The sequence below is a fragment of the Tenrec ecaudatus genome, chromosome 11, assembly GCF_050624435.1.
Source record: "Tenrec ecaudatus isolate mTenEca1 chromosome 11, mTenEca1.hap1, whole genome shotgun sequence".
NCBI lineage: Eukaryota > Metazoa > Chordata > Mammalia > Afrosoricida > Tenrecidae > Tenrec > Tenrec ecaudatus.
In genome coordinates, this window is record NC_134540.1 from 63,825,002 (window position 1) to 63,847,752 (window position 22,751).

Here is a 22,751-nt window from a genome sequence, read left to right on the forward strand (position 1 = left end):
GGAGCCCATTGCACCTGGCAGATGGCTTTAGACAGTGGTGGATTCAGAGAAGACCACGAGGAAAAGATAAACAGTTAGGTTTGGACGCTGGAAGTGGACTGTCAGTGGTCTGTCCAGAGCACTGGGGAGAGGACGTGGACAACTGAAAGAGGGTCTACCCCTGATCTGCTCTGTCAAACCCTTAATCCCCTATAAAAAGCTCAAATCGAGAGAGGGCAGGGTCCAGGGAGAGAAGAGAAAACACACAGAAAGGAGAATGCCAAGTGAAGGAGAAGGAAGAGATTGGAACAAAACAACCACAAACCAAGAACCCATGGAACAACCGAAACTGGCAGAAGTAAATAGCAAATTCTCCCCTTGAAACCCAGTCAAAAGGCTGACACCTCATTTTGGACTTCTACCCTCCAGAGGCATGAGAGAATAAATTTCTATATTAAGTCACCACGTGTGATAGGTAGGTTTATTGTGCCAACCTGGCCAATAGGAACATGTGGGGTTAGTAAAGTCACAGTGTGATTTGAGGGCAACGAGATGAATGGCTTGGCAAGGCCGGCCTATCTCTCTCATGCTCTCTGGTGATTAGACCAGCTTGCGGTAGCTGCCTTAGCTAGTTCTCTGCCTTAACTTGTGAGCTACGCTACCTGTGGGACAGCCAACCCAAGGATTGTGTCACTAGAGCTTGAAGTTCCTTTGAGACCTGCCTTGCGACACTGCTGGTAGTGCATTGCTTGAGCTTGTGGCTGGTGGATCCTCTCGTCTTGCAGTGTTTGCGTTTGATATCCCACCCAGGCCTGCTTTGCTAAGTTCCCGAGGTGCTGACTGTTGGAGACCCACCCTACTGTTTGATGCTAATGTGGACTGTCTGCATTGCCCTAGAAAGACTCAGCTCTCTGCTTCCTTGACCTTGGTCCTGGCAGCCCCTGTGAGTTGAAGGACTTCCAGCATATTAACTGTTCCATGGAATTAAGTTCAACTGAGCCCTCTGTACTGCTGTGTGGACTAATTAGCTGGTATAGTCCTTCCTGCTGTGTGTGTGTGTATATATATATATATATACACACACACACACACACACCATATATATTCCTGTATAAGCTGAGTTTTTCAGCACATTTTTAATGCCGTTTTTGTGGTAAAAATAGGTGCCTTGACTGAGATTCAGGTCAACTTATACTTGAGTATATATGGTAATAGTAAGTGTCCTGGTTTTGTTTCTCTAGAGAACCCTGCCACACACACCAAGTTTGTAATACTTTGCTAGAGTAGCTTTAGGAGATTTGTGACATCAGTCCTACAATGAATTGGCTTCACAATCAAAATACAGAATGGGGAAAAAAAACACTGTAAAAAGGATACTATTTAAATAAAGTTAAACACACATAAGATATAAACAAAGGTTAAGACTGGAGATTCCGATCTCAGTATTGTTTACAAATAGTTATTGAAGCCCAGAAGCACTGCACTTCCCTGGGGAGACCAGGCTTTCTCAACCTGGGCACTAATGGCATTTTGATCTGGCTCATTCTTTCTGGTAATGGGCTGTCTTGTGCCTGTAGGAGGTTTAACAAACTGGTCTCAACCCATGAGATGCTAGCAGCATCCCTCCTCTCAATGTGATAACTGAAAATATCTCTGGAGATTGCCTACTGTCCCCTGGAGGGCAAAATGACCCCTTTGGGGAACCTCTTTCTAGAGCAGTGGTTCTCAACCTGTGGGATGCGACCCTTCTGGGGTCAAACAAGCCTTTCACAGGGGTCGCCCGATTCACAACAGTAGCAAAATCACAGTTATGAAGTAGCAACAAAAATGATTTTATGGTTGGGGGAGTCACCACAACATGGGGAACTGTATTAAAGGGTCATAGCATTAGGAAGGTTGAGAACCACTGCTCTAGAGTGAGAATGTGGAGTCTGAAGAGAAAATGGTGTGATAGGTAGGTTTATTGTGCTAACCTGGTCAATAGGAACATGTGGAGTTAATCAGGTTGCAATTTGATTGGAGGGCAATCTGATGTTCTGCATCAGATTGGCTCTGCAAGACCCATCCCTGTTAGAGTAATACAGCGTCTGACAACCGCAGGGTCCGTAGGTTCAATTATACGGCTATAATATATAAAGATTATAGTAAAGTCATAGAAGACAGGACAGAAGATACAATAAAGCAGTCAGACACATTATATGGTAGCATGGCCATGATCTCAGCAGCTAGGTCCGCACAGAGAGAAAGAATCTTTACTGTCTTGGGATATTTGTAGGTAGCCATAAGACATTCATGTGTTGCATATACCACAAGGTTGGTGGTAACCACAGGTAAGTCCCTGAGCTGATAGGGGAGGAAACCTAATACCTGCATTGGGGGAGGGCATTAGTGGGGATAGATGTCACAGCAGGAGGAGATAGCAAGAAGGTCTGCTTCTACAGGGAGAATAGAATCAGCCATGTGCCGCATAGCTGTTAGGGGAGAATCTGTGGGAGTGATATTTAAAGCAAGATAACATACTTGGACTTTATCTCTAACTCACCAAAGTGGTGTCTTTCCTACCATGGAATATTAGCTTTCCAGATCCCTCTGTTATAAGTTAGAGAATATAGTCCTGGTCATATTTCCCTCAGTGTTACTTTCCCCCACACACCCCTCTCTCTTGCTCTCTGGGTATCAGAGTGTGCTGGAACATGGGTGCTGCTGCTATGGCTAGCTCTCTGCCTCAACCTGTGAGCTACACTACCTGTGGGCCAGGCCAACCTGTTGATTGTGTGGCTAGATCTTGAGGTTCCTTTGAGACCTGCTGTGCCACGCTACTGGTGAGTACATCGTTTGAGTTTGAGGCTGGTGGATCCTGTTGTCTTGCATTCCTTGTGTTGGATATCCCATCCGGGCCTGCTTTGCTAAGCTCCTGAGCTACCGAATGTTGGTGACCCACCCTGCTGCTTGCTGCCTGTGAGCAGACTCTGCCTGCCTTGCCCCAGGGATGACTCTGCTTCCTTGACCTTGGACCCCACAGCCCACGTGAGTTTAAGGAATTCCACAGTATATTAACTGTTCCATGGAAGTGAGTTGAACTGAACCCTCTGTACTGCTGTGTGGACTAAGTAGCTGTTACATTTCCTTCTCAATGTATAAATCTATCCTCATAAATGTATAAAATCATAAGTGTCCTGGTTTCATTTGTCCAGAGGATCCTGCCTAACACAGATGGCCCGGCCGAGGGAAGAAGCTAGGGGTTCTACAGGGACAGTTGGAGAGGAAGAAGGAAACTTAAGAGAGAAAAGGGTGACTTTGTCACAGTTGGGGTGGCAGCAGCGTTACAGGTTACAGAGGGGCTTGAAGCCTGGAAGAGGCCTTGGCCCTGTTGAGAGCTTTGTGATCCTCCAGGGCTCACTTTCAGCAGAGCCTCCTGAATATGCCTTCTCCCAGCTCTGCAGCCTTTTTCCTGTGAGGTGCAGGACTCAAGCTGCCCACTGGGCCCTCAGAGAAGGCCGGGATACCCACCCAGTGTCACATACCCTAAAGTTTGCTTGTTGTCTTTGCAGACTCTAATTTAGTTTCTCTTTGTGTCTCGCTCCATTTTCTCCAGCAGTCTCATTTAGTCCTTTGCAAATCACTTCAGCAGAAACACGCAGTGGCACAGCTGAGTGACTTGGTGTGGCTCACCTACCCTTCCCACTGGCATTGAGTCCATCATTCTGACTCAGACAAAATAGAACCACCCCTGTGGGTTTTATGGGAATAGAAAGCCTCCTCTTTCTCTCAAGGAGAAAGGGTAATCCACTGCACCACGAGGACTCCTGTCCTCAATCTTTGTAATTCCCACGAAATGAATGGGTAGAAACATGCAAATAGAGTACATGGGACTCTAATGAGAGGGACTGGCCTATTTTGTAATCCTACTAGGAAGCATGTGGTATCAGAATTGGAGGAAGACTTATGAACAACCTTCTATATGCAGATGATACCACTTTTCTGACTGAAAGTGCGGAGGACTTAATGCGCTTGCTGAGGAAGAACAAAGAGTGCAGCCTGCAGTACGGATTACAACTCATTGAGAAGAAATAAAAATCTTCACAACTGGACCAATAGGTAACATCGTGATAAATGGAGAAAAGATGAAAGTTGTCCATGTTTGGAGGGAAGATTTCTTCTATCTTCGTCTTTCTTGGCTCCACAATCAACGTTCATGGAAACACCAGTCAAGAGATCAAAGGGCACATTGCCTTGAGTCTTCTTCAGTGCTGAAAAGCAAGAATGGTACTTGGAGGACTACGGTGTGCCTTACCCAAGTCATGGCATTTTTAATCACCTCGTATCCACATGAAAGTGGGACTTTGAAGAAGGAAGACCCTAGAAGAATCGGGGCATTTGCTTTACGGTGCTGGTGACGAATATTGGAAGTACCATGGACTGTCTGCCGAAAAATACCAACAAGTCTGTCTTGGAAGAAGTACAGCAAGAACACTCCCTCGAGACAGGGATGGGGAGTCTTGTCTCACTTTGGACATGTTGTCATGAGAGACCAGTCCCTGGAGAAAACTGTTGGTTAAGGAGAGGGGCAGCGAAAAAGAGGAAGACGCTCAACAAGATGGATTGACACAGCGGCTGCAACAATGGGGTCAGACATGAGAATTAATTGTGAGGATAGGGCAGACCCGAGCAGTGTTTCGCTCTGTGGGACACCGGGTTCGAGTGGGAACCAGCTCGATGGAGATGGCACCTCACAACAAGAAATGCGATGGCTGGAAGTGCGTCTCTTCGATGGGGCCTCCGTTGTTAGCTGGTATTGATGATTTCTCAGGCGTTGGACAGCCCAAGGGCTGGATGGAGTAGACTTGCTTCATAGGGTTTTTAAGGCTGTACATCTTTCTGGGTGCAGGCTGCCACATCTTTCTTTCAAAGAGTGGCCGGGAGGTTTGAATCGCCAACCTTTGGGTTTTCAGCCAAGTGTTTTAATTGCTGGACCACGAGGATGCAAAGTGCTGCACCCGACATCAAACAAACCCACTGCCGATGAATCCATTTCAACTCATAGCAACTTTATTTATTTTTCTTTTTTCATAGCAACTTTATATGGGGTTTCCAAGACTGTAAATCTTTACAGGAGCAGACAGCCATGCATTTCTCCCACAGAGCACATTGGTGGATTTTTAACTGCTGACTCGCAGAGCCAGCAGGCTCTGTGTTACAAAGCCCAAACAAACAAACAAACAAACAAACAAACAAACACCCACTGCCATCTAGTTGACTCTGATTCACAGTGACAACAGAGGACAGAGTAGAACTGCCCCTGTGGGTTTCTAAGACTAACTCTTTACAGGAGTCTGTTAGCCTGGTGTGTAGCAGCCCAACAAATAACCCACGGCATCACCACGGCTACTCTGTGTTACAGGGGACTGAACCGAACCAAACCCACTGCCATTGAGTCAGTGGGATTTATAACAGCCCTGTAGGGTAGGGTAGAACTGGCCCTGTGGGTGTCCAAGACTGTAGCTGTTTATGAGAGTAGAGGCTGGTGGTTTCCAACTGCCACACCTTGCAGATTGCAGCTGGACGTGTAACCACCACGCCATCACAGCTCCTGCTACAGGGCACAAAAGTCCAAAATTTAATAAATCCTTTTAAAGTATTTGAGGAGTTGACATTTCCTCTTTGGAATTTTTAATCTCTTCCAGGAAAGCTAGGAATGCTGGTTCCCTTCCGCATGTCTCTGTCATAGTTCTTCCTCTTGATAAAGGCTACACGGGAGGGAGATTTATCCCTGGCCTGGTGCCAAGACGATGGAAAAATCTCTTTCCCTGGCCTCCTCACTGGTCCATAAGGCAGACCCTCTGACCAAGATTCTGAGTTTCTGACTGGGTTTACCTACCGATCTGTACTAGTCTGGTAGACTACAGTAACCGATCCAGAGACACCGCAGATGTGCATAAGAGAGAACTTTGTATCAAAGAGCAACTTTACATTAAGAAAACCTCCCCTAGCAGCAAGAGCAACAGCACTAAGAAAAAGAAAAAAAAATTTAAAAACAGCCCAGGAAGATTAAAATGGACATTCCCTGGTGTGCCCCAACCCTCTCAATAAAGAAACAACTCCACAAAACAACAAAACAAAAACCTCCCAGCCCAGTCCAGATCAAGCCCATAAGTCCAATATTAGCCCATATGTCCGAGACCAGTCTATAATTTCCTCTTCAGACTCGCGGAACAATGCAAAGGTGCCGAACGCAGGAAGATCTTGTGGATGCAGTGGTGGTGTAAGCACCTCAGCGCTGACGTGGGTCTCCATGTGGCTCCTCTAGCTCTAGGGCTCTGGTTCCATCAGGGGTCTCTGTGGGGGGAGGTCAGATGCTCACAGCCATCCTCCCAGTTGCCAGACTGCAGTGGGCCCCACTCCCTGCTGTAAAAGACAATGGACGCCTGCAGACATCTATTTGGTTCAAGTAGGTGGGGTTTACACCCTACTGATAATGGTTCCTATGGAGATCTAGGGAATAGGTCAAAGTTAAGCTGCTACCCTAAACTTAGGATCTGCCCATATCGTCACATGTATAACCCCAATCCCTCCCCTTCCTATTGCGTGTATATCCCTAGACCACCCTCCTCTCATTACTGTATTACCTATAGGACAGCCCCTTTCAGTGACGTATATCCTCACCTATGATTAGGGGGCTTGCACATCCCCAGAGAATATAAGAGGCCTGGGCTAGCATTAAATCTCTCTCTCTCTCTCTCTCTCTCTCTCTCTCTCTCTCTCTCTCTCTCTCTCTCTCGCCCTCCATGTGGACCATCATGTGGGGCAGAGGTGAGCATGCTCCCATGAATTGTGTCTGACTCCATTTATTTCTATACTTTACTTCTATCTCTCATGCTCTCAATAACTTTACTATGATCTTAACTTATTATCGCTGTACAATTGTGCCTACCAGACCCATAATGATGTGTTACGGGCTAGCTTCCCCTGACAGGTCTCCATGTGGCTTGTCAGCAGGAAGACAAGCAGAGTATGTGTGTGTGTGTGTGTGCATATGTGTGTATGTGTGGTCTCCAGTGAGCTATTAATATCTGTCGTACCTCCAAATGAGATCAAGCTGCGACCTGATGAACAGGGTAGACTCCACCCCTCCACTCATGATAGTCTCAAGTTGACACCAGATTATGGAACTGCTACACTATCCACACTATCCCATGGTGACCGTTGCAGGGAAATTCTGGACTGCTGAATTCTGGAAGGAACATCAACTGAAACTCACTGCCATGGAGTCAACTGCGACTCATAGCAAAACCCCACAGGACAGACGAGAACCACGCTGGTGGGTTTCTGAGACTGAACCTCTTTACAGGAGTAGAAAGCCTCATCTTTCCCTTGTGGAACAACTGGCGGTTTCAAACTTCTCACCTTGTGGTTTGCAGCCCAACTCAGGAGAAGTCCCCATTCCCTGCTAGCTCTTGGCACCTTAGGGCTCAGTGCTAGGCGCTTGGCATGTGCTAGCTCTTGGCTCCTCACCACCAGCCACCGCCAACTCTGGAGTCAATGGTTCAACAAAATTTAAGGAGAACATTGGCTAAGTCTTCAACTGGACCAAGGCAGCGGCGTAGCATGAGAGGTGCACCGGCTGCGGCCACCCAGCATCATGACAGGACAGGCATTTTGAAAGTTTCTTCCCCTCTTTGACCCAGTATTGGTGGAAAGGAGTGCCGCTGAAACTGTAACCAAAGGAGGCATGATGCTTCCAGAAAGATCGCAAGGAACAGTCCTGCAAGCAACAGTAGCTGTTGGGTCTGGCTGGAAAGGAGAGGGTGGAGGATTGCAACCAGTGAGTGTGAGAGTTAGAGATAAAGGTCTCCTCCCTGAACGTGGGGCACCAACGTAGTTCTAGATGATGAGGCTGATTTCTTATTTCAAATGGTGACATTCTTGGAAAGTATGTGGACTGAGGAACCACTATTGAAGTGGCATCATGTGAAGCGGTCCGTTCCACTGACGTTCTGAAATCTGTCACCATGAAAATCATCTCCACGTCTCTCTTTTATAATAAACTCATGATAGGCGACGTTGCTAAAAAACAAACCAAAAACAGGACCAAGATCCAGACGCAGCCCCCCATGAGACTGTTAGCAGGAGATCGTCATGTCGTGCAAGGGATGGCTGAGATCCGGAGCTTTAAAAAGGGAAGATCCCCCAATCAAATATTATAAATAAACAAAAGGATAAACAGATAACATTTAAAAGGACCTGGGAAGGCAAAGCAAAGTGTCACAAAAGCATATCATGGTGACAGGTGGGACTAGGGAATCAAGACCGGACAGCACCATTGGGGTGCTGTTTTGGAAGGGTGCTCCAACCAGGGCAGTCAGGGGACATTCTTGGCCATGGCCCTCAGGAGATGACCTTCCTCAAGGAAACTGCCAACTTGGGGACTAGTGTTGTTGTTAAGTGTCCCCAAGAGGAGTGACCACAGGGACAGAGTCAAAGTGTCCCGCTGGGCTTCCTAGGCTGTACTGTTCCTGGAAGCAGAACCTCCAGTGCTGGGTAGGGAGATCCTGCTGAAGTTAGTAGGTGATCAGTTAGCGACTGACTAAAGTGTAACTGATTAGCACCTGCCAAACTGAGGGGGAAGAGGCCCAGGCAGGGTGCTGCACCGACGAACTGCCTGCCGCTGGGTGGGCTGGAGAAGCCATGCCTGGGAGCCTAGGAGCAGAGCATTCCTGTCGGTGGGGGAGCCAGAAGGGCCCACCCACAGACTTGGGGGTTTTCCAGGCAGGACTTTCTGTATCTGCATTCTGTGTCCAAGAGGACTAGGCTGGCCGGGTGCTCAGGGTTGCTTTCCGTCCCTGGACTTTGGAGGGAAATGAAAAAGGCGACGGCTGCCTTTTCTAGGTCACGAGGCCCAATCTGAGAAACTTCCAGGGTTGCTGGAGCCGGCTTCCAGACCAGGGAGCCTGGGTTCGCCCAGAGCCTTGTGGCTTTAAGCCCAACCTGGGGCTGGGAGGGGCCTGGGAGGGCGGGCCGGGCGCCGGCGCCTACCTGCGGGACCTGCGCTAGGTGTGGCCGGAGCGCCCCGGGACGCGCGGGGGCGGGGGCGGGCTGCAAGGGGAGTAAGCAGGAAGTGCGCCCAGAGCTGTCCCGGGAGGAAACGCACTAGACGAGGTCGCCTGCCGACGGGCCCTGGCCACTCGGAGAAATGGTGAGCGGACGGGGGGCGCGGAGGGGTCCCACTTAACTGGAAGCCAGAAGAACTCGGGGCGGGAGTTGGCTGTGCGGCAGGTTGGCGGCCACGTCCGCGGGCCAGCGCAGCCGGCGGCGGCCTCCCTGACAGCTTGGCCCCAGAGGGCTCCGAGCCGCCCGGGGAGGCTGTTCCCGTCCCTTCCTTCTCCCCTCCCCCGCTGGGCCTTCCCAGGGCGGTCGGAATTTCGGGGGCTAGGGCCGCCTGCCTTCTCCAGCCGGGTCAGGGGTGGGCATGCTGGAATTCCCCCGCCCTCCCCACACGCCCCGTAGCACTTTTGCTACTTCTAGTTTAAATTCCGGCCAGAGGCAGACTGTACCCATCGCCTTTCACTTTGACCCTATATACAAAGGCCCACAGGGTTGGTCTGCGCACTGAGTCTAAGGAATCGGCCCCCACTTCTTGTGAAAGGACCAGGCATGGGCTCTCTGGGGACCTAGAGGCTGGCCCGCTTCGGGAGTCCCACTGGGAAGGGCCTGGGGGAGTTTCAGAGTGTTTTCCCTCCCTGCTCAAAACCCTTTACAAGCCTGCTAGGAAAACCGCTGATGGAGGCATCTGCCAGGCAGGGCCTGACCTCCCTTCCCTGCCACCAGGCCTGGTGCTTTCTCAGCTGAGTGAGTGGGCAGGAGGCTGGGGCCCGGGCGCAGGGAGTGCTCAGTGGTGAGGAAAGCAGAAGTTTGTGGCTCAACGGCTTGCAGTGCCTCGTGAGGGCCTTGGAGCCAGATCACTGGGGGTCACAGCAGTGAGACCCTGCTGGTCTGCTCAGGAGGTGCGGGAGTCAGAACAGTTGGGCAAGGGTACTGATTTCTCCCTAGAGCACAGGCATACCCGAATTCAACAGTTTGTACACGGAACATTCAGGGACGTTGATTACATCTGTCATACAGCCAAGCAGGAGAGTAGTTGAACCTAAAAGTAAAGATCATTTCTTGAGAGACAGGCCAATTTGCAAACTGGAAATCATAAATTCTAGAGGATTCTGAACTAAGGGACTCAAGCAGAGAGGTGTTTCTATATGAAAATACAAGTAACTTAAGTAAAAATTCAGTGCATGGCTGACATTCAGGGGATGGGTACAAAACTCGAGGGTAGAGCTGATTGGTAGGAGACAACATACGTTTCAAAAATTTAATATTTAAACTTACAGAATAACCATTAAATTGGGTGCATCTGGCCTGGGAGAAGCATGAGACCCTAGTTGAGTGATTACAGGGAGGACATGCATATGTTAAAGTTTGTTCAGAGTAAGCATCTGTACAGCATATTTTTTGGAAGGGACTTTCTAAGCAGCTAGCAAAACTTGAAGCAAGCAAAGTGACGTTGTGTTTTGAAATTGTTTCCCAAGTACATGTCTCAGGGTACAGCAGAGAGGGAAGGAATGACAGGCTACTTTCCTGGTGCCCAGGCGACTATTTCTTCCAAATGGGGTTTTAGCTGCAGTCCTTAGTGTAGCTTTCATCTCATGCCGGGAGTCCTAAGTTCATGTGGGGTGCTCTTACTCGGTACCCCTTTGTGAACAGGATTCTCATTACAAAGGAAATCCTCGATCACATCTTACATTTTCTGCTTGCTGGACTAGTCTCATCTTCAGGATGAGTTGGTTTTAAGTTTTCCTAATAGCCTGCAAAGGAGGAGCTCATCATTAGCAGGGTCTTTGATTGGATAGCATTCTGTCGACAGACATTGAAGACCCGTACCCTGAGATAAGATAGCAGGGTACCATTGACATGAAAGAGTAGCTTGGGCGTACAGGAACCAGACGGAACTAAAACACCTCACTTGAGAGGAGAGGCCTGGACTATGGTGAGAGGTTAAAGTCATGTCAATAGTTTTTTTTCTTCCTAAGTATATGCTCCACCCCCTCCCCTCTGAAGGAATGGAGTTGGTAGTTTATTGAAATATGAGACATACTTCTCATACAGCAGTTCATGATACAAGTAGTTGTAGCAACAACAATGAGTATGGTTAAACCAGTTGGTAAAACGAAACTAGGAAGCGAAGTTTCTTTGCTTTTGGATAATCTAAAATGTCTAAAAAGGGAGCATCAGACAGATTTAATATCTTGTTTTATTTCTTCTGAAGGGTTTATATTAGCTACTGACTTTACAAATATATCCTCATGCTGGGCTCTAGTGGGAATTTGAACATGAAAAAGTATAGGGAGATTTATATCTTAAAAATAGCGCGGGGAGGAGATGAGCCAGTTAGGCTACAGTGTAGCAATGATGAAACATACAATTTTCCTCAAGTTCTTGAATGCTTCCTCCTCCTCACTGTCATGATCCCAATTCTACCTTACAAATCCGGCTGGACCAAAGGAAGTACACTGGTACAGATAGGAAAGGAAACACAGGGAATCCAGGACAGATGAACCCCTCAGGACCAGTGGTCAGAGTCGCAAAACCAGAAGGGTGGAGAGAAGGTGAGGGAGAAAGGGGGAACAGATTACAAGGATTTACATATAACCTCTTCCCTGGGGGATGGACAGTGGAGAAGTGGGTGAAGAGGGACGTCGGATGGTGTAACATATGACAAAATAATAATAATTTATGAATTATCAAGGGTTCATGGGAGAGGGGGGAGCGGGGAAGGAAGGGAAAACTGAGGAGGTGATACCAAGGGCTCAAGTAGAAGGCAAATATTTTGAGAATGATGAGGGAAACGTGTACAAAAGTGCTTGACATTGGATGGATGGATTGTGATGAGAGGTGTGTGAGCCCCCATAAAATGATTTTAAAATCGTATAGAAGGGCAAAAAGCATACACATTATGGCAGTCGTACAGTAGCTTCCTTTAGTGATTGGCATATGAGATAGTATAAAACTGTCAAAAGGAATAACAAAAGTAGTTCTAATACTAAAAGCAAGTGTATATGTTAAGGTTTCTATTTTGCACAGAAGACATGGGGACTGAGAGACTAATAACCTTTTACCAGTTGGTAAAATCTAATTTATAGAATAAATAAAATAATTTATAGAATAAGTTAGTAGCTACTGAAAGTTATAGGTTATTAGGGAAATATAGCATATTTAAAAGCTAATGTAGAAGGTAAAAGCCACCAAGAAATAATGCCACAAATGCATATAGGAGAAGAAAAATACCGTTCACTGAGAAACAACTTCCAGGTTTAGTATTAAGGTAGCAGATGGACATTGGGCTCCCACTCAAGTACTCCCTCAATGCAAGAACACTTTGTTCTATTAAACTGGATTCCACGATGCTCACTTTCCTGACACGATCTCTGAAGACAATGCGGGTGTGTTAGCAAATGTGAAGGAAGCTGATGGTGCCCGGCTATCAAAAGATATAGCGTCTGGGGTCTGAAAGGCTTGAAAGTAAACAAGCGGCCATCTAGCTCAGAAGCAACAAAGCCCACATGGAGGAAGCACACCAGCCTGTGTGATCACAAGGTGTCCAAGGGATCAAGTATTAGGTAACAAAGAACAAAAAACCATATCATTGTGAATGAGGGGGAGTGCAGAGTGGTGACCCAAAGCCCATCTGTAGACAACTGGACATCCCCTTACAGAAGGGTTGCGAGACAAGCCAGTCAGGGAGCAGTGTAGCAACAATGAAATGTACAACTTTCCTTCTCTAGTTCCTTAACGTTCCTCTGGTTTCTCCCCCACCCCCACTCCGCCCAATATCATGATCTCAATCCTACCTTACAAATCTGGCTAGACCAGTGGATGTACACTGGTACAGACAGGAACTGAAAACAAGGGGATTTCAGGCCAGATGATCCCTTCAGGATCAGTGGTGAGAGTGGTGATACCAGGAGGGTGGAGGGAGGGTGGGATGGAAAGGGAGAACCAATTACAATGATCTAAATATAACCTCTTCCTTGGGGGATGGACCACAGAAAAGTGGGTGAAGGGAGACGACAGACAGTGTAAGATATGACAAAATAATAATTTATAAATTATCAAGGGTTCATGAGGAAGTGGGGAGTGGGAAGAGAGGGGGAAAATGAGGACTTGATGTCAGGGACTTAAGTGGAGAGCAAATGTTTTGAGAATGATGAGGGCAACAAATGTACAAATGTGCTTTACGCAATGGATGGATGTATGGATTGTGATAAGAGTTGTATGAGCCCCAATAAAATGATTTTTTTTAAAGTCCAGATGATGTGATAACTTACAGGAATCTTGCTTTGCAATCTTGAATTCAGCTGTTCACTGATACAGTTATCTGTTTGAATTTAAGTTTAAGTCCCTCAGCTACTTGGACAGTCCAAAGATGTTTAATCTTTTTTAATTGAGAAGATGAATCGAAGTTTTAGATCTCAGTAGTTAAACACAATAAAGGTGAGTGAGGGATACTAAATATGTATATGTTATGGCAGAGTCATTTAAATAATTCTGAATAATTTAGCCTGAACCATGGCATGTGCCTTAACATTTTCTGATTTACAGGATACTCTGCAGGTGACATCATGCTCTTAGTTACCCAATAACTACCTCTTCTATGAAAACAGGGAAAGGGAAAAATGGTTTATTATGTGGAGAAAGTACAACACTAACCATCAGCACTTGTTCTCATTAAAAAGTCTCAGGAATTCTGGTAGTTTACTGAGTCGCCCGCCATCCTTCAGTCTCTGTATAAGAGTTTTGGAAATCTTGATTTAGTCTCATGGTATCCACATTTTGAATACTATAACCTTCTTTATAGGTCGGATATAATCTGCTTTTGTTTAAATATTTTGGTCACCCATCTTCAAGTCAGTAATGTAAGAATTTATCTACCGATGATAAAATTTATTATGACCAGGATTGACTTCAACTATTTAATTATAAAATTAATGTAGAGCCAAATAAAGTTAATTTTTTAAAAAATAACTTAAAAAAAAAATAATAACTTCAGACAAATATGTTTCTAAATAATGACTAACCTATTTTCAAAGATTTTCAGATGAAACATAATAACTTGAGATAATATTATGTGGTTGGAATAATAAAAAACGAACTAGAATTATCAAATCTCTAAACATCTGAATCTTAATAAACATTTTTTTCATAAGTAAATTATGTGAGTTCTCCAGTTAAGTCACTGACTTTGAAGATGATAAATTTAAAGGAAATATAAGTTATAACTAAATTAGCAAAATATTAATAAAATTATGACAAAATATCAGACAATTTTAATCCAAAAATTTGGGGCACTTTTCTTTTTTTTTTTTTTTTACATTTTATTAGGGGCTCATACAACTTATCACAATCCACACATATACATACATCAATTGTATAAAGCACATCTGTACATTCTTTGCCCTAATCATTTTCAAAGTATTTGCTCTCCACTTAAGTCCTTTGCATCAGGTCCTCTTTTTTTTGTTTTCCCCTCCCTCCCCGCTCCCCCCTCCCTCATGAGCCCTTGATAATTTATAGATTGTTATTTTGTCATATCTTGCCCTATCTGGAGTCTTCCTTCTGGGGCACTTTTCTTGATGTGACATTTCATATAATTATAACTTATCAATACCTCCCCCTCTGTTTTTCTTAATTTTTATCTTTATGAAAAAAATACATCTTTTATGGCTCTCTTTAATTATTTATTTAATTGTCAGGAGTTTATCATAGACTGAGGAACAATGCCTGAATTATTTAACCAAAGATATTAAAAGTAGACATTTTAACTATTTCCAAAGACAACTTGGCTTTTGACGCAGAAATTTATTCTGTTGATCCTTGTCTTCCAGGTGGATTACAAAAAATATAAAATGAACTCTTCAACTGAGTAATAAAGGAAAATCTTGGCGTAACAGCAAGAAACCCAATTGATTGCTCTATATGCTAGTTGACATTCAAGTTCTAAAAAGCTTATAAATTACTCCATTAAATTGTAGCAACATATAAAATCATTGAATATATCAAATTCCCTTTTAAATTTATCTTTTAAAACATTGTCTCATAGTACAACCCCCCTTTTGTTAATCATTTTATCAGGAGCTCATACAATTCATCATAATCCGTACATACATACATTGTGTCAAGCACATTTGTACATTTGTTGCCATCATCATTCTCAAAACATTTTCTTTCTACTTGAGCCCTACTAGTATCAGCTCTTCATTTTTTCCCCTCCATCCCCCACCCTCCCTCCCTCACATACCCTTGATAATTTATAAATTATTACTATTTTTTCATGACTTACATTGTCTGATGTCTCCCTTCACCCACTTTTTTGTTGTCCATCCCCCAGGGAGAGGAGTATGAGTAGAGATCATTGTGATGGGTTCCCTTTCTCTCCCCCTTCCCCTTCCCCTCCTGTTATCACTGCTCTCATTATTGGTCCTGAGGAGTTTATCTGTCCTGGATTTCCTGTGTTTGCAGCTCTTAATTGTACAAGTGTACATCCTCTGGTCTAGCCAGATTTGTAAGGTAGAATTGGGATCATGATTATGGTGGGGAGGAAGCATTAAAAAACTAGAGAAAAGTTGTATGTTTCATCGTTGCTACACTGCTCCCTGACTGGCTTGTCTCCTCCCCACAATCCTTCTATAAGGTGATGTTCAGTTGCCTACAGATGGGGTTTGGGTCTCCACTCTGCACTCCCCCTCATTCACAATGATAATCTATTTTGTTCTTTGATGCCTAATACCTGGTCCTATCAACACCTCATGATCACACAGGCTGGTGTGCTTCCTCCATGTGGGCTTTGTTGCTTCTGAGCTAGATGGCTGCTTGTTTATCTTCAAGCCTTTCAGACCCCAGACGCTATATCTTTTGATAGCCAAGCACCATCCCCTTTCTTCACCACTTTTCTTATGCACCCGCTTTGTCTTTAATGATCATTCGTGTTGAGAAGGTGAGGATCATGAAATGGCAGTTTAATAAAATAAAGTATTTTTGCATTGAGGGAATACTTGAGTGGAGGCCCAATGTCCATCTGCTACCTTAATACTAAACCTATTAATATATGGACATAGATCTATTTCCCCATCATCATATATAACTATATTTACATATGTACATGTCTGTATTTAGACCTCCAAAAATGCCCTTTGCCTCCTAGTTCTTTCCTCTGTTTCCTTTTACTTTCCTGTTGTCCCACTTCATGCTCAGCCTTCATTTGGGTTTCAGTAATTCCTCTTGATTACATTGCCCTTGATCATGCCCTACCAGACCTCCTACACACTCCTCACCACTGATTTTGGATCACTTGATATCTTGTCCCTGGGTTTGTTAACACCACTTCTTTTCCCCAATCTCCCCCTCTCTCATGTCTCACCGGAACCCTAGGTCCCATTGGTTTCTCCTCCAGATTGTTTATCCAGCCTATCTAGATAGAACTGCAAAGATAATAATATGCATAAAAACAAGACAGAGCAAAACAAAGCAACAAAACAATAACAACAAACCAATGACAAAAAATAAAAGAGAAAAGCCTGTAAACAGTTCAAGGTCTGTCTGTTGTCCTTTAGGAGTATTTTCTGGTTCAGTCTTTTGGGGTGCCACACCCTGGCCCCAAAGTCTATTTTTGGTACTCCCTTGGGACTTCCTTGCTCTGCCCCCTTTGCTGTTCTGTTGCTTGCCCTTAGTGTTTTGCTTCAGTGTGGTGGGGTCAGATCAGGCACATTTCCCACACTGTATCTCCCGTGTTTTCCCCTGCAGGGCTATAGGACAGTGAGGGATGCCATGTCTCGTAGTGGGGCTGGCCATATGATCCTCTATGCGCATTGGCTGCTCTGAGCAGGGATATTCTCAGGGTTGGTAGGCCAGGATGTGCTCCACTCTCTCTTTCTCATGCTTCATTTGCTCCCGTGTGCTCTGATCAGACATGTCCCTCTTCCTGTAGCTGCAGTGCTGTCCTCTGAAGTAAAATCTTCAATGGGGGGGGGGCAGTGGTGGTGGCTGTCTATGTGATTGGGATTGGGGCCAGCCCCTCAGACCTCTCTACTGGTTCCCTAAAAAAAAAATCAACTCTTAATAATAATTTATAATTTATCAAGGGATCATGAGGGTGAAAGGAGGGAAATGATCTATATTTAATGTTTAACACCCTTGATATATATCAATATTAATAATTATTATATATGTTAACATCCTTGGTAATAATATAATATATAATAATTATTAACATCCTTGATCTATATGTATATATATGAAAGAGTAATCCTCAATAAAGATAATAGATTTCTCTCCAAAGGGAGTGGAGTTCAGATTGGAGGTGGGACTCCTTGAGTTGACTCGTGGGGAAATGGTGAATCAAGAAGTTCTTCCTGAAACTGGGACCTGAACTTCCAAGCCCTTCTGGCAGTTGCTCCTTTGGATCCCACTTCTGACACCAAGAAAAATGTCCTAGTTCAACATAGCAGGGTCTAGTTGAAATTAAACATGAATAGATTTTATTGAGAGCTAGGACAATTTGCAAACTGGGAATCATAAAACACAGAGAATTCTAAGCTAAGTGAGCCAAGGAGAAGATGATGCAGGGAGTTTTTATAAGAAAATGTAAGGAATTTCAGTAAAAACCCAGGATGGGTTGGCATTTAGACAATAGTTACAAAATTAGATGCAACTTTTAAAAAGTTAGAAAGTGATTATTAAATTGGATATACCTGTCTTCAAAACAATCACAAGACTCTGAAACCTGAATGAACACAATTGTGCTGCCTGTTACTACTGAACCACAAAGCAGAGACAGGGATTGAGTCATTTTACAATCACTTTATTCAAATGCCAGCAATCTGAGAAGGAGGCAGGTAAAAACCGTAAAAGATACTAGGTTACAACTAATCTCAAGCCAACAGGTTTTATAGTATGGAGGAGAGGAGGGGGAGTGAAAGGACCTGGGATGAGGTCATCTTTGGTGCAGGAGTGAGGTCGAGCTGTCTCCAAAGTCCTTGAAGATCTTGGTGTTTCTTCTTTCTGCTGACCACCGTCTCCAGAACTCACCTGTTACCTGTAGTGTGCAGATGACCCTTGGGTGTCACTCTGTGTCTGAGAAGACCCCTCTGGGCTTTATGAGTCAGCTGAAACCCTAATGCACCTCTCTTCCTTCCCTTGGTTAAATTTAACAAGAGGCACGTTAGAGCAGATCAGGAGGATTACTTCTTGCAGACCCTTCCAGTCTTGTATGCATGACTACAGGCAGACATCTGTAATTCCGAAGTTTATTTTGGGTAAGGATCTGCAAAGAGAACTGTTTAGACTTGGCTTCCTAAGCAAAACCTTTAAACAAGCAAAATTACAGTGCTCACTGAAATTGTTTACCCAGTAATTTTTCAAGCAAGGTACAGTAGAGAGTAATAGAAGTGACAGACTGAGTTCCTAATCCAGATTACTTTTGATTCAAAAGAGAGTTTTCACTTCAGACCTTAGCATACTCCTCCCAGGAGCCCTAATTTGGGGTACTCTTATGACCCTCAAGATGCTCCGCCATCTTCACTCTCCTTTTCTGAGTGTCCCTCCCTCATTGGTGTAAATTCCTGCCCTCTACGGAGTCCATCTTTGGCTTGCTGTGGTTGATTTGAACTCATCCAGTGAAACAAGCCCCTGTCCTCAAGTCGATCCTGTTCGTGTTGAGTCTGTAGGACAGAGTGGAAGTGCCCTGTGGGTTTCCAAGACGGTAACCCTTTGTGGGAGTAGAAAGCTTCATCTTTCTCCTCCAGAGCAGCTGGTGGTTTTGAACTACTGACCTCACAGTTAGCAGACCAGTACATAACCCCTGTGAAACCAGGATTCCTTTTGCTCTAGTTTGGCTTAAGGTTTAAAGATTATCTCAGAGCAAGAGTTTCAGGGTTCCGTCTACTCTGCAGGGTACTGGAGAATCTCCAGGCTTACGTAGAGCCCTGTAGGATCTGAGAAAGCAGGGGAATCCTCGGGGAACTTGTAAACTTGGTGGGCTCTTCACTGGCCAGGAAGGAACCTGAACGGATAGCAGTTCTGCTAGCTTCATGGTCCCTCGCTGAGGAGCCAGGGGACAGCAGAGAGGAATTTAACAGTGGGGTTCTTTTCCTTGCCAGCAAGGAAAGGTGTCTCCAGTGCAGAGGTGTCTCCAGTGCAGAGGTGTCTCCAGTGCAGAGGTGTCTCCAGTGCATGGTTCTAACGAACAGAGATGGATTCTCTCACACTTCAGGCTGCCACAGGTCTGAATTCATGGCAGCGGCTCCAGAGTAAGGCTCTTTCTCTCTGGGCTCATATGTAAGAAGAAAGTTTCTGTTCCTTTCAGCATGTGGAGCGCAGGACTTCCTTGGACACCCCATGTGTCCTGACATTGATCTGCTGGATCTGGAGGTTCTCAGCATAGACCTGGGTCCAAAGGCCCTGTGCCCATTCTTGCTGGTAGGAGATCCCTCTGGTAGTGTATCCCTCTGATTCCTCCCTGCTTCGCAGGCCACACCCCAGGAAAACTACTCTTGAATCAGGTTGGGACTGCGATGAGAGGGTGGGTATTGCACTTCATCCTTAATCCTTTTACAGCCGCTTGGCTTACACTTCAGATCAGTATTAGTTAACACATTGCGAAAGCACTGAGACTCACGGCCCGCTCAGATTCCGTGTATGTTTGAGCAGCACAATAAAGCCCCGATGGGCGCACAGCGAACCTGGACGTGACGTTGCTCTAGTCTGACCTTACCGTTTAGGTTATAAATGCATTTATTACACAGGTCATGAGCAGAAACATTCTCTTTGGAAACTACTCAGGCATTTAAAAAGCTAGTGTCTCCCCACTCTCCCTTGGCCTCTGAGAGAGGCTTTCTGTCCCTCCCCGTTCCCACCCCCCACCGGCCTCATTAACCCCATGTTGCCTCTCAGGAGGAGAGCAGCGGAGGTGGAGGAAATGACCGGGTGCGGAACCTGCAGAGCGAGGTGGAGGGCGTCAAGAACATTATGACCCAGAATGTGGAGCGCATCCTGGCCCGAGGAGAAAACTTGGACCATCTTCGCAACAAGACAGAGGACCTGGAAGCCACAGTAAGGCTGGGGCAACGGGGCTGGCGGGAGAAGGGGAGGGTTGTGTGTTGGGGCAAGGGAAGTCTATTTGTAGGGCAAAACAAGACCCAGGGAGTGGGGTCTAATGGCTGGGGCAGTGGTGGGTGTACACGTGTTTGAGGCAGCGTGACCCGTGAGACCAGCAGATGCGTCTGTTCCTAGGGTCCCTTCCAGTGAGCCCAGTTTTCTTTTTTTTTTTTTTGCCTCCCCTCCCCACCCCGAGCCCAGTTTTCTTTGTGAAGGCTGCTCTGAACCATTTAGACTTGACCTCTTCAGGGCAGAATTGTTGGGTTTTGGGTAATTCTCCTCTGGCCTCCGGCCTTCTCCAGGACTTAGCAGGCAGGGATGGAACATCTACTGGAGTCTAAGAGGGTTGACAGGTATAGACGTGGGTAAAGGAGGAGAGAGGCCCCTAAGAATGAAAAGAGAAATCAGGGTGGTGGGGGCAGATTAGAATATGAGATTGGGGTTGATGAGCGGTTTTTACTGTGAATGCACAACTTCCAGTCTAAACTGTACACACACACAAACACCTAATTAACAATCCCCCGGTCTGCCTTCCCAAGGGCAGATTGTCCTACCAGGGCTGTGCCCCAGGGTGGCACAGGTGTCTACAAAGCCCCTCCATCTGTATGACGGGGCTGGGTGGGATGAGAAGGTGCAGACTGGGAGCCCCCATTTAGGTGGAGAACTCCCTAGAAGCCACCACCTTCTCCAGTTGAACCTGACCTGCCAGGTGGTTGTGATGGCTCATGTCCCAGGGACAGGGGACAGAACATGCTCATAGATGACAGTTTGTCACCGCAGCTCATACCTGCAGCGCGTAGTTGTGAGGAATGTGGCACTGGGTCACTCCCTCCGTTTGTCCCCACAGTCCGAGCACTTCAAGACGACATCGCAGAAAGTGGCTCGCAAGTTCTGGTGGAAGAACGTGAAGATGATTGTCATCATCTGCGTGGTCGTCTTCATCCTCATCCTCTTCATTGTGCTCTTTGCCACGGGTGCCATCCCTACTTAGGGGCCCTGTCCCCTCCCATCTCAACCGGGCCTGCCCTTCCCACCTCCCACCCTCCTCCACTCGGTATGCTGCTTGGTCCTGTCCTCTGACTCCTCCCCTGAGGACGTCTGCACACTGCCTGCCCCAGGGAGCACCTTGGTCGCCCCAGAGGAGAGAGAGTTGGACAAAGGTCACGTCTCACGGGTCATCAGCGTGGGCTGGAGACACACAGAGGGATCAGTGTACAGCTGGGAATCTGATGGCAATAAACTGTGGGTAATAAAGACCTGTCAATATCCAGGGCATGCGTGTGTGCGTGTGTGTGTGTGTGTGTATGTGTGTGTGTGTGTGTGAGAGAGAGAGAGAGAGAGAGAGAGAGAGAGAGAGAGAGAGAGTGTTTGCTCCTTTCCATCTTCTCCTTCGGACCTTTCCGTGTCTTGGCTTCCTTTAGACAGTCGCTGGCATCCTGTCACTGGAGACCGGGTCAGGGGAGAGAGAGGTGGGCAGCTGATGTTTGAGGAGCAGGATGGGGGCTCCCCACAGTCATTGGCTCCTTCTTTGTCCTAACCCTTTCGCTGCCACAGGCCTCACAACCTGTGTTGAGCACAGTGTTCTCTGAAAACTGTCAGAGGAAAGCATCACCGGATTCTAGTGTATCTTGTGAGACTCTAGAGTGTTCCCCTGGCACCTGGTGAGGCCCCTTGTTCCCCTGTGGCTGGAAGTGGGAGGCAAACAGAAAGCTAGCTTGGGTCATGGCAGAGGGCCCACTGCCCCTCCTTATCACAGCCCTGCTGCAGCCTAGAGCCTCAGTGCAGTTACTGGAATGCCATTCCTTTTCTTGCGCATATTCTGTTTGTCCGCGGCCACCCTGCCCTTCTGGGACTTACAGGACCTCTGGGTCTCAGCTGTCCTGAGTAATGAGTGTCTGCCCCGTGTCCCATGGCTGGGCACAGTCAGTGTCACAGGACAGGGCCTGTGGGCCTCCTTCTAGTCCATGGACAATAGGCTCTGTGTCTCTGGGCCTCCCTCCTTCCCACCAGGTTCACCCCCTTCCACCACCACCCCGTTTCTCCTCCCGGAGCTCAATCTGCTCTGATTTGGGGACCGATTCCTGCCATCTGAGAAAGCCACCTGCTGTGTGGAGGGAGGGGGAAGGCCAGACCCAGGGGTGGGAGGCAGACTTGGGACCAGATCCAGCAAACCTAGTCCTGCAATCCCAGGAGAGAGCGGGAAACATGGCAGAGCCCCTGGATGAGTGTTGCCAGGTTTCGGGGTCCTCTTTCCCTGTAGAGCTGCTGGGTAGGTTCAGACCAGGCACTGTCTTAGCATCTGCAGAGCAGAAAAAGGTTCCGGGAGGCCCTGCGGTTAATAGATGGATACAGCTGGGATTTACACTGAGCTGCTGAGGGCAGAGCCCCAGGTCACAGCATTCTAGACACGGGGATTTAGTGTTTCTGGCCACCCACAGATCAGGGAACAAGGGTTTTCCAGCCAGGAATTTCTGTATCTACATTCTGTGGCCAAGTGAACTGGGCCTGGCAGGTGTTTGGGGTTGATTGTGTGTCTAGAAATTGGAATCAGGCGCCCAGAGATCTCTTTAAGAGGT

General features: G+C 46.5%; 1 protein-coding gene and 1 pseudogene across 1 annotated transcript; both read left to right on the plus strand.

Annotated features, from left to right (window-relative positions):
- The first annotated feature begins 7,618 nt into the window (after positions 1-7,618).
- On the plus strand, positions 7,619-7,922 carry LOC142460737 (10 kDa heat shock protein, mitochondrial pseudogene; annotated as a pseudogene).
- Positions 7,923-9,014: 1,092 nt separating this feature from the next.
- On the plus strand, positions 9,015-21,429 carry VAMP8 (vesicle associated membrane protein 8). The gene is made up of 3 exons (XM_075563084.1): positions 9,015-9,172; positions 19,972-20,130; positions 21,023-21,429. Exons 1-3 carry the CDS (start codon positions 9,170-9,172, stop codon positions 21,164-21,166), a joined length of 306 nt encoding a protein of 101 aa, XP_075419199.1. The 5' UTR covers positions 9,015-9,169; the 3' UTR covers positions 21,167-21,429.
- Positions 21,430-22,751: the final 1,322 nt, after the last annotated feature.